Below are 18169 nucleotides of genomic sequence, written 5' to 3' on the forward strand. Positions count from 1 at the left end.
GAGTTGCTTTTTCCGGCGGGGGGGGGGGGGGGGGGGGGTTGTTGCACTCTTGCCTTGGGCACCAAATAACCTAGAGCCGGCCCTGCCCGCTGTCCACTTTTTATTTTTTACATTGTTTTCAATAACAACTGCGGAACAGAGTCAAAGTACAATACGACAACAGTATAAAAATACACGAGTCTGTAAACCATTACAATCCAAAAAGAATTGCAATTCAATTCAATCTAATACATCTCCTCTTTAGTAGCTGAGATGTCTTAACAGCTTTACAATTGTTCTGTATTGAAGAGTCATAAAATTTTTTAAATCAATGGAAAATACCATTTGGTACAGTTAACATACATTTTGCTTTGTGTAGGCCTATATGATATTTCCCAAATAAAACAAAATTTTTAATTATATAATTCATTTCTACTAGTCCAGTATCACAATCCAAAAACAAGACCATTACATCATTTATATTGACAAATTTGTAAAACAATTAAAAAAGAAACAAAGAAATTTGGGACCAAATTAGGAAAGGAAAGGACGTGACATGTGGCCAAGTATGGTGTCCCATTGTATTGGTGTATTGCTCTGCATTTAACCAATCCAAGTGCTCACACACAGCAGTGAGTAGTGAACACACACCCAGAGCAGAGGGCAGCCAATGCTGCAGCACCCGGGGAGCAGTTGGGGCTTCGGTGCCTTGCTCAAGGGACTCACCTCAGTTGTGGTACTGAGGATGGAGAGAGCACTGGACATTCACTCCCTCCACCTATAATCCCTGCTGGACCCGAGACTCAAACCTACAACCTTGGGGTTACAAGTCCGACTCTCTAACCATTAGGCCACGATCCAGTTAGTTTTTAAAGACAGTGTTAAGAAAGAGCTTACAGGCAGTTCCGGCGCCATGGGCATAAAACAGCCCCCCCCCCCCCCCCCCCCCCCCCCCCATAAAACATCCTCCTTTAGACCCCACCCACCCCACCGGGAAAGACATCATGACTGCGTGATTTGTGCCCCCCCTGGAAATTGAAATCCCCCCCGACGGAGGTGACCTGGCGCTGGCTCTGTGTACAGGTAGTGATGGATATAAGCATAGGCTTAAACCAAATGCTGTACCATCTTGTCTCTGCTGTTTGCAAGCTCTTTCAGTAGCTGTGGTCTACTAAAAGAATCAAAGGCATCAGGGTCCGTATTCTTAAAGATTATACGAATCCTCTCAGAGAGATGCTAATTTAGCTCAAAAATTTCTAACTAGGAGTCTTAGCTTAAATGTTATTCTGGACCAATCTGAGAGCAACTTTTAGACAAAAACTTTAATCTTTGTAAGGAGGCGGGGTTGACCCCGTTGCTAGCTATGAAGACTGTGATTGGTTGGTTGTCCAAGAAGGAAATAAAAGAGCGCTTTTAAGAGTAGGGTCTATTATAATCCTTCACTTTGTAATTACATGCATAATTTTTTGCTGTTTTACTGTACTCTATCTCTCTCTCTCTCTCTCTCTCTCTCTCTCTCTCTCTCTCTCTCTCTCTCTCTCACACATACACACACATTTATTTTTTATTCACCATGCTGTCATACTTAACATATTTTATAGGAAACGAACAGTGACAAAATAAGGTTATGATAGTGCTGTAATTCTTTGTATGATCACTTTGCTTATAGAAGGTTGTGACAGACCCAAATCATCACTGCTGCATAGTTGCATTTTTTCCAGTTGCTAAATATGTTAATGTAGTTAATGTAGTGATTACTTTCATTTCTGGCGCTATGGCATTTCTGCGCGGTGTCAGAGATGTTAGCATGTCTCTAATTAAGATCGGTCACAAACATGATCCCTGCACCATCTAATGTGTATCGTCTTATTAACTCACTGTCATGCATTGTGTGCAACACATTACTTTTCCCTCTTCATGTTTCGTCCATTTTCTCCACTGCTAAAGAAACTCTTAAGCCTCTTAAAAGTCCTCATCCGTACTCCTAACAATTTTGGATCTCAAGACCTCTTTTAAGGGTTAAGATGCTTTCTGAATTACTTTTTTCTTTCCTACAATCTTTTCTTTTAAATTTAAGAGGAAGCACCCACATTTCTAATAATTTTCTTAGAATTGTGTTAGGAGCAACTCTTAGTAAATTGCGCTGCACACACTCGAATATTTGCATTATACTGTGCTCGCACACACACACACACACACACACACACACACACACACACACACAGACACACACACACATCAGTTCCAGCATTGCTAACTAGACAGCGCAGCTGGTACTTTATCAAAATAAAATACAGTGAACCAAACATCAGCGCGTGCGCCTCTGTGTCACCGTTGGAATGTGACTGAAGTACAAAGGCTATAATTTACATAATAAATAATAGTTTAGCATTCAGATACATTACATGGTAAATATGGAAATATTATGGAATATTTGGATTTGTGCCGAATGAGAGAGGTAGGATACACGAGCAAACAGTTGAGTGCCCAAGCCTTTAAAGGATACTTCTTTGTAAGTCTATGTGAGAAACGTGTTCAGAATCAGCACGTTTACTGTTTAGTGGGCTTTGTTTTCAAGTGGCATCTCATGGTATTCGCTGTTCTTCTGCTGGCGGTTATCAAACAGCGTTGCATTGCTGCGGACGCCCCCTTCTGGATTGAGGGTGAATTGCCTGTATTCGTCGTAAGGCCTCATGCACCGAACCGAGATTCCCGTACCGTGACGGTTCGGTACGAATACATGCCAACCCTAATATTGTGTAAAACTTATCATGCAAATGAAATATTATAATAAAAGCTTAATGAAGATATTCAATAGCCTACAGAAAATATAAATAATTTGCAACAATACAGAGCTCAGGTGTCTTTTTTCTCCTCCTGCTACACAAAACATTTTTTTTCAAAGATTGCAGAGGTTAGTAATTTCAAACCAAGATATCAAGGTATTTATCATACATGTGCCCTACTAAAGGGAAATGCATACCAGTCTTATAATAAGAAACTGTTAGACCTCATTTCCAAATAAGTCTATATGAGAAACCTTACACACTCTGAAGGGAAGTGCACAGAGCTATTTGTTCACATCAGACCACAGACAGGCATCACTCTCATCTTCAGCGTGACATTTTCAGTCGTGCCAAGACCCATTTGATATAACATTTCTTATTGATATAAAAATCTTATTGTCAGTATTGAGGACTGATTATTCAAAACTGTTCTGATGTTCAAACTGCTGAAGAAAATGATCCACCTGATTTTGTTCCAGCTGTGCTTGTGGTGTCTAGTTGGTAAGTTATGAATGTTTTATGGTGTCAGTATGTACAGAATCAATGAGAAGAGTTTGCATGCGCTGTTAATGTTGTATAATGATGACTGTAAATCAATCAATGTGATTAACAACTCAAGTAAGCAAAACAAATGTTTACCTTTATCTTATCTAATCTTACTAAAAATGTTAACTTATTTCCTTAATGTATTGAAATTCATGTCAAAGGGTTGTTGCAATTATTTTAAAAAATGATTTAAAATTTGTTTAAAACAATTATTTCTGTTTGTGCTCCAGGTGTGTCTGGTGTTAACACAGTGAAGTCAGCGACGGAGGGAGATTCAGTCACTCTAATCATACAGAGACACGATGAGATCGAGTGGCGGTTTGGACAAAACAACATTCTCTTAGCTGAAATCAAACAGAACAATAAGACCACATTTTATGATGATAGTGCTGATGGGAAATTCAGAGACAGACTGAAACTGGACAATCAGACTGGATCTCTGACCATCATGAACACCAGAACCGAACACTCTGGACTTTATACAGTAACCAGCACTAAAACAAGGACCTCACTCAACAGATTCAGTCTTAGTGTCTATGGTGAGTATAAGCTGTCTGGTGTATATTGACCTATTAACATTGTCAATCAAGGTCATAATTAGTCTGATAATGATAAATATAGATTCATTTGTGCAGAAACAAATGTCAGCTGCTCTTTGCATCATATTGCTAATTAACCATATGAACTATGAATGTATATAAATCAAACTCTCTAAGACCTTCCAACAGATTCTTTTCCATGCATCATTTTAATGTAGGCCTATACATGCATATTACACACAAATAAGACAATTCACTGTTTTAATTGTCTGCACTCGAGCTGCACATCTATAAAGATTTCTCAACCTTCACATTGTCTCTATTCACCTATACTATGTCCTAAAAGTATATACTCATTTTGTGAATAAAATTGCACTTTTAAGCAGAAAAAGCATCGCTGTAAAGCTACATCTTATCGCTAGCAGTCGCTCATGCCAAAGTACTTTCTCTGTAATGTTTTCCAGCTCATTTGCCTGTTCCTGTCATCACAAGAGTCTCTCCACAGTGTTCATCATCATCATCAGAAAGGTCATCAAAATGTTTGTTGCTGTGTTCAGTGTTCAATGTGAGTCACGTGACTCTCTCCTGGTTCAAAGGAAACAGTTTATTGTCCAGCATCAGTGTGTCTGATCTCAGCATCAGTCTCTCTCTACCTCTGGAGGTGGAATATCAGGATAAAAACACCTACAGCTGTGTGCTCAACAATCCCATCAGCAACCAGACTCAACATCTGGACATCACTCAAATCAGTTCAGGTACATTATCTGTGATATTAAAGTGAAAGTGACTTATTAGCAATGGTTTAGCCAGTCTATGGCCCATTAATCATCAATCTGCTGTGCTGGTGCTGTGATTGATTTTGAGTGTTTCCACAATAAATCAATACAAACATTGTACTCTCCTACTGAACTCAGACACTAATGTCCCGTGCTGTATTTTCCCCACACTATATGAATCATATATATATATATATATATATATATATATATATATTTTTTTTTTAACATTCTTGTAACTCTTCTCTCATAAGACTGTGGCTGGTGTTGTTCTACTCAAGCTGTGATCCTATTGGTCTTCTCTGCTCTGGCACCCCTGGTCTGGGTGGACATTCTGGTTAAGAAAATCAGAAACAGAAATCTTCAACAGAAGAAGAGCGAGCGGGCAAGAGCAACGAACATCGATCCATCAGACGTAGATGTCCCTGAATGACTGGAGCCATTATCTGACAAGAAATCCTTTGAGAAAATACAATTTCAAGCAGTTTGTAAGTTGGAAGGAAAAAAATCTCGGCCTATTTTCTGTGCGAGACTTCCGATTCATTAGCCGATTTAGGTAAATAACTAACCAATTATCTAGATGTAGTAAACAAATCCACATTCATAAAGTATCCGCTTTTGTGTTACTTTTTCCCCCTTTGCAAAGAATAGTGCCTTGCAAACCCATTGCAATCACAATTAGATTAAAAGACAAAAAGGTCCCGCACACAGTATGCAAAACGTATCAATTATTTATTAACAGCAACGTTTCGACTGGGCCGGGTGATGGTTTCGTCCCCCTTGGCTATAGGGGTGGGCGATACGGCAAAAATATCATATCACAATTTTTTTTTTTTTTTTTTTTTTAGAAATATCACAATTCATGATTTTATCACAATTCTGTATCATATAAATATAAAAAATTATATTCGATATTTAGGCAAAAGTGGGTGAAGATATAAATCTTTGTCATTATTTTATCTTTGTTATTAAAAATGAGAACAAAAATTAAATAAAAATAAAAACAAAATAAAAATAAAACACTATATAGACTGATTCCTATTAAAGCAACTGAATTAAAGTTCTTCAGTCAATAGTAGTGAGTGATTTTTCTCTTTGTGTTTGGTGTTTTATTAACATTAAAGGAATAATTCACCCAAAAATAAAAATAGTGCTATTTTTATACCATCATTTACTCGCTCCAAAATTGTTTTAAACCTCAATGAGTTTCATTCTTCTGCTAAACATAAATGCTCTTTTGAAGAAGGTGGAAACCCAAACAGTTGCTGGTCCACAGTGACTTCCATAGTATTTTTTTCTACTATTAAAATGAATGTGGACCAGCAACTGTTTGGTAACCCAGATTCTCCAAAATATCTTCTTTTGTGTTCAGCACAAGAAAGAAATTGATACAGGTTTGGGACAACATGTGAGTGAGTAAATAATGACAGAAATAACATTTTAGGGTGAACTATCCCTTTAATGACAGTCGACAGCATGTTTAGTAGGCTACTGTCCCTTTAAGACCTGCTCCCATCAAATACACAGGCACATATGCTTCTTTCAGCTGTTTGCTTTCATTTTAGACATAACCATCTGAGTCTATACATAAACCTTGTGTGTTTTGACAGTATTAGCACAAAAGATAACTTAGTTCAGTGATCAGGTGCTGTTTGACGGGCTTTTTCGTGCGCGCGCTTTGGGTTTATGTGCTCAGAAAAAAGCGCATGTCTGACCACCGCATGAATGAAACGTTTAACCGGCAAGGCTTTAAAGCAGATGCAAATAATGTACTTTCAATTCAGCACCATAGTAATTTAATTTGAAGTTATTAACACTGTACAAATAGCTTATGTGTTGGTAGAAATGTATTTATTATAAATGTTACTGTTATTACATATTGGGGAATATGCTATTCTAAGCTGTTTTGTAGTTTCTTCGTTTATTTTTTTATTTTTTTTTACTTCAAATCTTACAGTTTATTATTACTTATTTAATTTAAAATCCATATAACCATGGTAATGAGAAGGACCATGGTTTTACTTCTTGTGACCACCATCCTACTAATACAAGCGAGTTAAACTCTGGATTCTTCATTGACAATAACTGATCTACACACAATATCTCACTGGATATCATTAATAACATTATTAATTTACAACTAAATCACTTTTAATCCAGAAAATTCCACAGACACCACCAGGTTATCTAAAAGAAAAAACTAAAAAACTAAAAGATATATCTTTTAAAAAGTAGCATAACTTTAATGCATCGTTGATCTGGGTTTTCCATTAAAAGCACACTCTTCCGAGAAGTGTCAGAAAGAAACGAGTGTGAAATGAGAAGATGAAAAAAGAACTGATCAGCGCAGTCACAAAAATAAATGCGTAAATGCATGACCGTTAGTTCCTTCTTCGGTTTATGTTTGACTCTCATTAAGATTGTTTTAGCAGATTGTTGTATTCATGACTGTTGAACCCCATTGGTTTCCTGACTTATACTTATCTACAGATATTTGGTCTGATCAAGTATCTCCATTGTGTTCAGCTGATAAAATCCTTGTTTGGTTCAGTCATTATTTCTCTGCTTCCCACAAACCATAATCAAACTCCACAGACCAACTAAACCACAGACATCAGCTGCATCAGTCACTGAAAACATTTCAGCAAGAGATGAATTCAACAATCTGAATACTTTTACAGTACATGAATAAGACATGTATTTCTGTGCAAACAGGGCCGTCGCTAGTGGTGGCGATTATAGGGGCCCACGGCTGAGGGGGGCTCCCCGGCGATCTCAACTGACTGGCTGAGGCCAGCCTAAAAAACACTCAGGACAGTTGACGGGCCACTGCTGCGCGTCTTCACGAAAGCTTATCATTTGCAGGTGTTTTTAAGCCTTGCCAATTTAAACATTCAAAAGAGTTTAACGCATTCAAACGCAAGACTTGGAAAAGCTACTACCTCTACAAAATTATGTCAAAATACCCATCTTGAAGAGTATCCTCTAAAAAACTGTCGGTTATGTCTTAAATGAAAGTAAACAGTGGCGAAAGAAATAGGATGTGTATATTGATGCATTGTCTCTTAAAGTGACCGCGCCTAATTTACTAGCTGCTGTTGGTGTCCTTAATGTTAATCCAAGAAAATGAAAGAAAGAAAATCACTCACTGCTCTTGACTGAATTACTTTGTAATAATTAATCCTCAGTCAAACCAAGAATTATTCAGACACCATATATATATATATATATAATTTTATTTTGTTTAATAGTGGGTGCACTATAGTTTGTTTATGGAAGCGTGTATAGCAAAATAAATTAAATTGTGACATATTATACCCAAAAATTCTTCATACATGGACTACCAGTAAAATTGATCAAATAATTTAGGACCAAAAGTATTCAGACACTTTGACCTGACCATGTTTTGCTTAAGTTTTTTTATTTTCTAATGCAACTGTTTTACACCATAGACTGAACAAAATTAAGCATTGCTTGGTAATTGGTCAACAAAGTATTGATAGTTGTGTAAATATTGTCATACGAGCAGTTGTCTGATTTTTTGGTTGATTGTAATCCATTACATACCTTTCTACCAAATTTACAGAGCTGGGTAGATTACTTACAAATTGTAATCCGTTACTGGTTCCAGATTACAGGACAAAAATTTTAGTCAGTAACGTAATCCGTTAGATTACACATTTTAGGTAATATGATCAGATTACTTTTAGATTACTTTTGATTTAACTCGTTTATCACATTGATTTAAATAGCATTATCTTGTACCATAATGATGTAAAAAATGCAAAGAGTAAGAGAACTTGTTCCATTCATTGTAATTTACAACATGAAGTGCATTAAACATTATATTACGTCAAAGTTTCCCAAACTAGGGTTCGTAAAGGAACTGCAGGGGGGTGAGTTTAAGAAAAACTGACAATTAATTAATCAAATGAAATCATAAAAAATTTAAATTAAAATAAATAATTTTAAAACAAACTCCATTTCGAGGAAAGCCTCTTCACTCAGCGGCCATATTTACAACACCTCCGGGCAGCTCGTACAAGCCCTATCTAAATGAATGGGGGAATCCTGAAATCAGCAACAAAAATCAGAAATTAATTGCCCCATGAATGTTGCTTCTTATGCTCAAATAGCGTTTAAAAAGCTTATTTTCCAGGCTAGACCAGGCAATGTTCATGCGGATTCTTTCTTACTAAAAAAGATGAAATATTTGTATTTACCTGCATGCCATGTGATCATTAAGCAACATCAAAGAAACCGTGAACATGCAAATGTGATACTTAATTATTGAAATATTTATTTTAATATCTCAGGGGGACTTAAAGCAAATATATTTGGTGAATAAGGTTTAGATGACAAAACGTTTTGGAATGCCTGCATTACATGTAACTAAGAAATAATGTGAATATGTGCATTTTAATTAGTTATAATTAATAATACATGGTTATAAAAACCTACAGAGTAATAATTCAAATAAAAAATGAATGTGTTCATCAGTAGTTGATGGAATGTTGAAACGCTTCTTAAACCTGAAATGATTTTTGTAAATCCAGAGCTCAAATGTGTGAATGTCCACAAAACTGGACTATGTCACGTGTCGGTTTCCATTTAGTTCTGTTTTGCCCTTATTTGTTTTTTCCTGTCCTAGTTTAGTTAATCATTGTTTATGACTACATACATAGTCGCCTATATTATATATTGTGTATTTTTTATTTTTTAGCTGCTTTGTACATTGGTTATTGGCTATTTCTTGTTATTTTGTTTTATTACCTGTGTCCTGTCCTGTTGCTGTCTTTCTGTTGCACTGTGGAGCTTCTGTCACTACAACAAATTCCTTGTATGTGTAAACATACTTGGCCAATAAAGCTCATTCTGATTCTGATTCTGATTCTTTATTCCATTCACCTGTTTTGTATTAATCATCTTGTTTGCTCTTTTGTTCTTGTTCCTTCATAAGTCCTCAGTTCTCCCTTTGTCTTTGCCTGGGTTTAATGTTTAATAAATGGATATAGTGTGTTGATGCTACTTCGTTCTCCTGGTCGTTTGTTTTATATTCTCCACAACCACAAGATCCCGTAACAGAAACTCAGGCCAATACAGAAGATGAGGCTGAGGTTAGTTCCTCGCAAGGTAAGCCTGTGGAGCGTCAGCCAACCGCCGCCCGTGGCCAACGCAAGTCTGCCACCTGCAGCTCTCTCCAGCCAAGTTTGCGGCAAATTCCCTGCCGCCGTCCGCGGCTCCCACAGACCTGCAAGTTCGCCGTCCATGGCCAACCCAAGCACACCGGCAAATAGTATGGCAGGCCCACCGATACTTGTTCCTGCGCTCCTGCCCAGACAGCAAGCAGTGTCTGTCCAGATCCGGCCCACATCTGGCCCGCATGGATTTCACTCGGGCCAGATGTGGGCCGGATCTGGGCCAAAACTATGTTGCTCTCTGGGTGCACATGGCACTACCTTTAGAGTTTGCTGCGCCCACTCTAACCCCAGAATCTCCTGCGTCTCCGCTGGTCCCGTCCAGCTCCGCGCTTCCAGAGCGACCCCCAGAGTCTGCGCTTCCAGAGCGCTCACCAGAGAGCCCATTTCTCCTCAAATATTCTTGACATTTTATTGCCAGTTTCTAGTAGATAAAGTGTGATAATGGGAGAAATGTTGAAGGTGTCTGAATAAATTTTGGTTTGACTGTATATTTAATTTTTACAGTAAAGACTATGCAGTGCTATTTTACATCTGATTATTCGGTTTCTGTATCTGGACACCTAAAAACTTGAAAAAAACTTAATTGTGTAAATAGCACAAATAAATAAACAGAACGAATATACAAATTAAACAATTTCAAACAGGGCCCTGTTACGGAGCTGACGAGACGTATGGATCCATGTTCAAAGCTTTATTAAGAGATGTGATCATGAAACAGGCATGGATTCAATTATGGAAAACAGGTACAACACATGCAAGACAAAGAGTAATCCTAGGACAAGCGTGGGTCTTCGATCAGCGAACAATATCCAACAGGGCAAGGCAATGAGATAATCCAGATACACGAGCAACAGTCCAAGCGAGGTGCAAACAGAGTCTGAAACAGCAGGCAAAGGGTTAATCCAAGATACACAGGCAGGAGATCAGGCAACACGAAATGACTAGACTTAGACTAGAACTAGAATCTAGGACTGGAAACGTGAAATGGCTCCGTAGTGTAGCTATCGCTAGAAGAGTGATACACTAGACCGGGGTTCTCAACCCTGGTCCTGGAGGGCCAATGTCCTGCAGAGTTTTGCTCCAACCTTAATCAAACTCACCTTCCTGTATTGTACATGTTTAACGTGTATCCCAGATATACATGAGTCATCTAATCGGTGTACTGCCATGATTTTAGAGTGATTGACTGATAAACCTGATAAAGGCATCAGAGAACAGCTTAAGAGCCTCCAAAATTACAGGGACTTGATGTATGGCTTAATATAACGTAAATGATGTCTCTTACTGAAATATGTAGAAAACCCATTAAAGATTTATATATATATATATATATATATATATATATTTTTTTTTTTTTTTAAATCGCATCATTTTATACATATGTTGTACTATGGGGACGCCATTATTCTGATGACATAAAATGGTTGCACTAGGCGAGCTACTGCCGCTACCTGCTACTATTTGTACCTCAACACATCTCTAAATAAACAACTCGGAAAATAAAATACTGAGATGATGACCACAGCTACTGAAAGAGCTTACAGGTGGCGATGGATATAAGCATAGGCTTAAACCAAATGCTGTACAATCTTTTCTCAGCTGTTTGTAAGCTCTTTCAGTAGCTGTGGTCTACTAAAAGACTCAAAGGCATCAGGGTCCGTATTCTTAAAGATTCTACGAATCCTCTCAGAGAGCTGCTAATTTAGCTAAAAAATGTCTAACTAGGCGTCTAAGCTTAAAAGTTATTCTGGACCAATCTGAGAGCAACTCTGAGCGAGGAAAGAAAAAAAATAAAAACTTTAATCTTTGTAAGGAGGCGGGGTTGACCCCGTTGCTAGCTATGAAGATTGTGATTGGTTGGTTGTCCAAGAAGGAAATAAAAGAGCGCTTTTAAGAGTAGGGTCTATTATAAGCCTTCACTTAGAAATTACAGGGGCAATTTTTGCTGTTTTACTGTACTCTCTCTCTCTCTCTCTCTCTCTCTCTCTCTCTCACACACACACACATGTATATATATATATATATATATATATATATATTCTTTATTTTTTATTCACCAGGCTGTCATACTTAACATATTTTATAGGAAACGAACAGCGACAAAATAAGGTTATGAAAATGCTGTAATTGTTTGTATGATCACTTTGCTTATAGAAGGTTGTAACAATTTTGGATCTCAAGACCTCTTTTAAGGGTTAAGATGCTTTCTGAATTACTTTTTTCTTTACTATGATCTTTTCTTTGAATTTAAGAGGAAACACCCACATTTCTAATAATTTTCTTAGAATTGTGTTAGGAGCAACTCTTAAATTACGCTGCACACACTCGAATATTTGCATTATACTGTGCTCGCACACACACACCCACACACACACACACACAAAAAACGCATCAGTTCCAGCATTGCTAACTAGACAGCGCAGTTGGTACTTTATCAAAATAAAATACAGTGAACCAAACATCAGCGCGTGCGCCTCTGTGTCACCGTTGGAATGTGACTGAAGTACAAAGGCTATAATTTACATAATAAATAGTAGTTTAGCATTCAGATACATTACATGGTAAATATGGAAATATTATGGAATATTTGGATTTGAGCCGAATGAGAGAGGTAGGATACACGAGCACAAAGCCCCATTCCGCAAACAGTTGAGTGCCCAAGCCTTTAAAGTATACTTCTTTGTAAGTTTATGTGAGAAACGTGTTCAGAATCAGCACGTTTACTGTTTAGTGGGCTTTGTTTTCAAGTGGCATCTCATGGTATTCGCTGTTCTTCTGCTGGCGGTTATCAAACAGCGTTGCATTGCTGCGGGCGCCCCCTTCTGGATTGAGGGTGAATTGCCTGTATTCGTCGTAAGGCCTCATGCACCGAACCAAGATGCCTGTACCGTGACGGTTCGGTACAAATACATGTACTGTGCCAACCCTAATATTGTGTAAAACTTACCATGCAAATGAAATATTATAATTCTATTATAATAAATAAATAAATGAACACCTTACAAAGACACAAAGGGAGAACACGGAAATGCAGTTTTCATGGCTTTAAGATTGACAGAACTTTGGATAATTGCCATATACTTGTCTAAATCAACTATGAACAATGAAAAGAGAGGTTTAGAACCAGTTAACTTTTGCTTATGAATGTGAAATTTGACTAACAGGAAATTTATTATGTAAAATTTCCCTGTCTTGTCTTTTGAGTACACAAAAAATCCAAAGAAAGCATCTTTAAAACAATAAACCATTTTTGAAAGAATTGTTTGATTTGAATGATTCAGTTAATCATTTATTAAAACAGGGACTTGCTGCCACCTACTGGTAGTTTCTATTTATTTATCCATGACAGGCCTAATCCACCCAAGATACCAGCACAAAAACACAAATAATAATTTAATTATCGACAAAAATGTTCCCAATGTTTCCACCAGCCACCAGGAAGACGACAGCGTCTTCCTCTTTTTGTTTTGCTTCTGAAAAGGTAGATCACAATTAGGCAATACACCATCGGATGTTTTCATTGACCAGCTACCTCTTTTTCCAAATTTATCAGCGTTATTTTCCATATTTATTCAAAACTTGAGCAGATAAATAAATAAAAGCTTAATGAAGATATTCAATAGCCTACAGAAAATATAAATAATTTGCAACAATACAGAGCTCAGGTGTCTTTTTTTTTCTCCTGCTACACAAAACATTTTTTTTCAAAGATTGCAGAGGTTAGTAATTTCAAACCAAGATATCAAGGTATTTATCATACATGTGCTACTACCTACTACCATAAGGGGAATGCATACCAGTCTTATAATAAGAAACTGTTAGACCTCATTTCCAAATAAGTCTATATGAGAAACCTTACACACTCTGAAGGGAAGTGCACAGAGCTATTTGTTCACATCAGACCACAGACAGGCATCACTCTCATCTTCAGCGTGACATTTTCAGTCGTGCCAAGACCCATTTGATATAACATTTCTTATTGATATAAAAATCTTATTGTCAGTATTGAGGACTGATTATTCAAAACTGTTCTGATGTTCAAACTGCTGAAGAAAATGATCCACCTGATTTTGTTCCAGCTGTGCTTGTGGTGTCTAGTTGGTAAGTTATGAATGTTTTATGGTGTCAGTATGTACAGAATCAATGAGAAGAGTTTGCATGCGCTGTTAATGTTGTATAATGATGACTGTAAATCAATCAATGTGATTAACAACTCAAGTAAGCAAAACAAATGTTTACCTTTATCTTATCTAATCTTACTAAAAATGTTAACTTATTTCCTTAATGTATTGAAATTCATGTCAAAGGGTTGTAGCAATTATTTTAAAAAATAATTAAAAATTTGTTTAAAACCATTATTTCTGTTTGTGCTCCAGGTGTGTCTGGTGTTAACATGAAGTCAATGTCAGTGACGGAGGGAGATTCAGTCACTCTAAACATACAGAGAGACGATGAGATCGAGTGGCGGTTTGGACAAAACAACATTCTCTTAGCTGAAATCAAGCAGAACAATAAGACCACATTTTATGATGATAGTGCTGATGGGAGATTCAAAGACAGACTGAAACTGGACAATCAGACTGGATCTCTGACCATCATGAACACCAGAACCGAACACTCTGGACTTTATACAGTAACCAGCACTAAAACAAGGACCTCACTCAACAGATTCGGTCTTAGTGTCTATGGTGAGTATAAGCTGTCTGGTGTATATTCACCTATACTATGTCCTAAAAGTATATACTCATTTTGTGAATAAAATTGCACTTTTAAGCAGAAAAAGCATCGCTGTAAAGCTACATCTTATCGCTAGCAGTCGCTCATGCCAAAGTACTTTCTCTGTAATGTTTTCCAGCTCGTTTGCCTGTTCCTGTCATCACAAGAGCCTCTCCACAGTGTTCATCATCATCAGAAAGGTCATCAAAATGTTTGTTGCTGTGTTCAGTGTTGAATGTGAGTCATGTGACTCTCTCCTGGTTCAAAGGAAACAGTTTATTGTCCAACATCAGTGTGTCTGATCTCAGCATCAGTCTCTCTCTACCTCTGGAGGTGGAATATCAGGATAAAAACACCTACAGCTGTGTGCTCAACAATCCCATCAGCAACCAGACTCAACATCTAGATATCAGTCAACTCAGTTCAGGTACATTATCTGTGATATTAAAGTGAAAGTGACTTATTAGCAATGGTTTAGCCAGTCTATGGCCCATTGATCATCAATCTGCTGTGCTGGTGCTGTGATTGATTTTGAGTGTTTCCACAATAAATCAATACAAACATTGTACTCTCCTACTGAACTTTTTTAACATTCTTGTAACTCTTCTCTCATAAGACTGTGGCTGGTGTTTTACTCAAGCTGTGATCCTATTGGTCCTCTCTGCTCTGGTGGGCGTGGTCGGGGTGGTCATTCTGGTTAAGAAAATCAGAAACAGAAATCTTCAACAGAAGAAGAGCGTGTGGACAAGAACAACGGACATCGATCCATCATATGTAGAAGTCGTTGAATGACTGGAGCCATTATCTGACAAGAAATCCTTTGAGAAAATATAATTAAGCAGTTTGTATCTGGTGGAAAAATACAAGTTTGGAAGGAAAAAAATCTCAGGCCTATTTTCTGTGCGAGACTTCCGATTCATTAGCCCATTTAGGTAAATAACTAACCAATTATCTAGATGTAGTAAACAAACCAGTCTGTTTGTTTAAAAAATGGTTAGAAATATGCAAATTTGTAATAACAAGCATTATAACGGAGTGTTTTTGAACAGCTAAAATAATTACACTTCTCACATTCACATTCATGAAGTATCCGCTCTTGTGTTACTTTTCCCCCCTTTGCAAAGAATAGTGCCTTGCAAACCCATTGCAATCACAATTAGATTAAAAGACAAAAAGGTCCCGCACACAGTCTATGCAAAACGTATCAATTATTTATTAACAGCAACGTTTCGGTCGACATGATCTTCATCGGGAATTTTTTCAAACATGAAATTCCTGATGAAGGTCATGTCGGCCGAAACGTTGTTGTTAATAAATAATTGATATCTTTTGCATAGATAGTGTGCGGGACCTTTTTCTCTTTTAGTTTTAGCTAGCTGGTCTTTGCCTCCAATGCTCCCATCTATTGCCGTCAGGTGTGCGGAGTTTAATTGTTAATTAATCACTAGTAGATTTAAATGATAATGAATATATGTCTCTGTACATCTCTTTCACTAACATTTGTAATGTCTCTCGATGTGATTGCATAGTGTAAACATTCTTAAAGTTAAACTGATGTCATCAGGCTAGATTCGATTCGAATTCATGTTGTTCAGCTTGCCTGAATTGGCACATTATCATTTTATCGTTGTCATCATCAAATTAATATTTTGAAGAGTGACCTCGTCTTGCCTTATGTCCACCTTCCTGTACTCAGCTTCGATGCCGCCAGGTCAGAGGTCAGTGACTTTTGTGCTTATAATGAGATTTTTCTTACAACCACTAGATGGAGCTAAATGCGTTTTTCATATGTGTTTGGAGATACAGTTGAATAATTGTTGGATTAATTCGCCATTTTATTCAACTAAACAAGAGAATAATTACGTTTTTACCGTGTTAATTTGGACGGATTGGGCTGGGTGATGGTTTGGTCCCCCTTGGCCATAGGGGTGGGCGATACGGCAAAAATATCATATCACGATTGTTTTATTTTAATTTTTTATTTTTTTTCTAGAAATATCACAGTTCACGATTTTATCACGATTCTTTATTATATAAATATAAAAATAGATGTTCGATATTTAGGCCAAAGTGGGTGAACATAGAAATCTTTGTCATTATTTTATCTTTGTTATTAAAAATGACAACAAAGATACACATTACAAATGCACACAATATACAAATAATATAAACAGTGTTTTATTTTCAGGTAGGCTACAATAGGTGTATTTAGCAGGAGCAGTCAAGAAATTGAATGAATAAATATAAAAATAAAACACTATATAGACTGATTCCTATTAAAGAAACTGTATTAAAGTTTTTCAGTCAATAGTAGTGAGTGATTTTTCTCTTTGTGTTTGGTGTTTTATTAACATTAAAGGAATAATTCACCCACAAATAAAAATAGTGTTATTTTTATACTACCATTTACTCGCTCAAAAGTTGTTTTAAACCTCAATGAGTTTCATTCTTCTGCTAGACATAAATGTTCTTTTGAAGAAGGTGGAAACCCAAACAGTTGCTGGTCCACAGTGACTTCCATAGTATTGTTTTCCTACTATTAAAATGAATGTGGACCAAGCAACTGTTTGGTAACACAGATTCTCCAAAATATCTTCTTTTGTGTTCAGCACAAGAAAGAAATTAATACAGGTTTGGGACAACACGTGAGTGAGTAAATAATGACAGAAATAACATTTTAGGGTGAACTATCCCTTTAATTGTAGTCGACAGCATGTTTAGTAGGCTACTGTCCCTTTAAGACCTGCTCCCATCAAATACACAGGCACGCATCCGTTTCTTTCAGCGGTTTGGTTTCTTTTTAGACATACATAACCATCTGAGTCTATACATAAACCATGTGTGTTTTGATCGTATTAGCACAAAAGATAACTTAGTTCAGTAATCATGTGCTGTTTGACGGGCTTTTTCGTGCGCGCGCTTTGGGTTTATGTGCTCTGAAAAAAGCGCATGTCTGACCACCGCATGAATGAAACGTTTAACCGGCAAGGCTTTAAAGCAGATGCAAATAATGCACTTTTGTGATTGTGAATAAGTGCAGTGTCCCGTGAGAGTAACTCTACCGCTGAGCTAACACTGATGTGAATTCAGGAATTAGTGTTATTTAACATTAAAGGTTCTGTAGTGATGCTGGCTGAAAACAGCCACGACAGTGAGGTATATTGAAAAAACGCTGATAGGCTTGTGTCAATTCAGCACCACAGTAATTTAATTTAAGTTATTAACACTGTACAAATAGCTTATGTGTTGGCAGAAACGTATTAATTATAAATGTTACTGTTATTACATATTGGGGAATATGCTATTTTAAGCTGTTTTGTAATTTCTTTTTTTGTAGAGTATTTTTTTTTTTTTTTTTTTTTACTACAAATCTTACAGTTTATTATTATTTATTTATTTTAAAATCCATATAACCATGGTAATGAGGAGGACCATGGTTTTACTTCTTGTGACCACCATCCAACTAATAGAGTTAAACTCTGGATTCTTCATTGACAATAACTGATCTACACACAATATCTCACTGGCTAACATTAATAACATTATTCATTTGCAACTAAATCACTTTTAATCCAGAAAAGTCTAAAAACCCCACCAGGCCATCTAAAAGAAAAAAATATATATAT

At 36.8% G+C, this 18169-nt stretch overlaps 1 protein-coding gene across 2 annotated transcripts; it reads left to right on the top strand.

The window, feature by feature from the left end:
• The first annotated feature begins 13670 nt into the window (after positions 1-13670).
• LOC306875087 (CD48 antigen-like) lies at positions 13671-15419 on the top strand. 2 transcript variants are annotated; one of them, XM_079425487.1, is made up of 4 exons: positions 13671-13928; positions 14204-14515; positions 14683-14970; positions 15160-15419. In XM_079425487.1, exons 1-4 carry the CDS (start codon positions 13862-13864, stop codon positions 15333-15335), a joined length of 843 nt encoding a protein of 280 aa, XP_079281613.1. In that variant the 5' UTR covers positions 13671-13861; the 3' UTR covers positions 15336-15419. The 2 variants fall into 2 exon arrangements, with proteins under 2 accessions (XP_079281613.1, XP_079281614.1); XM_079425488.1 differs by having other exon boundaries at positions 13706-13908.
• Positions 15420-18169: the final 2750 nt, after the last annotated feature.

This window comes from Barbus barbus (assembly GCF_936440315.1).
Source record: "Barbus barbus genome assembly, chromosome: 9".
Lineage (NCBI taxonomy): Eukaryota > Metazoa > Chordata > Actinopteri > Cypriniformes > Cyprinidae > Barbus > Barbus barbus.

Coding starts and splice junctions, on each gene's coding strand:
- LOC306875087 (XM_079425487.1), top strand. CDS start 13,862: ATGTTCAAACTGCTGAAGAAAATGATCCACCTGATTTTGTTCCAGCTG. Junction 13,929..14,203: donor GTGCTTGTGGTGTCTAGTTG/GTAAGTTATGAA, acceptor TTTGTGCTCCAG/GTGTGTCTGGTGTTAACATG. Junction 14,516..14,682: donor ATTCGGTCTTAGTGTCTATG/GTGAGTATAAGC, acceptor AATGTTTTCCAG/CTCGTTTGCCTGTTCCTGTC.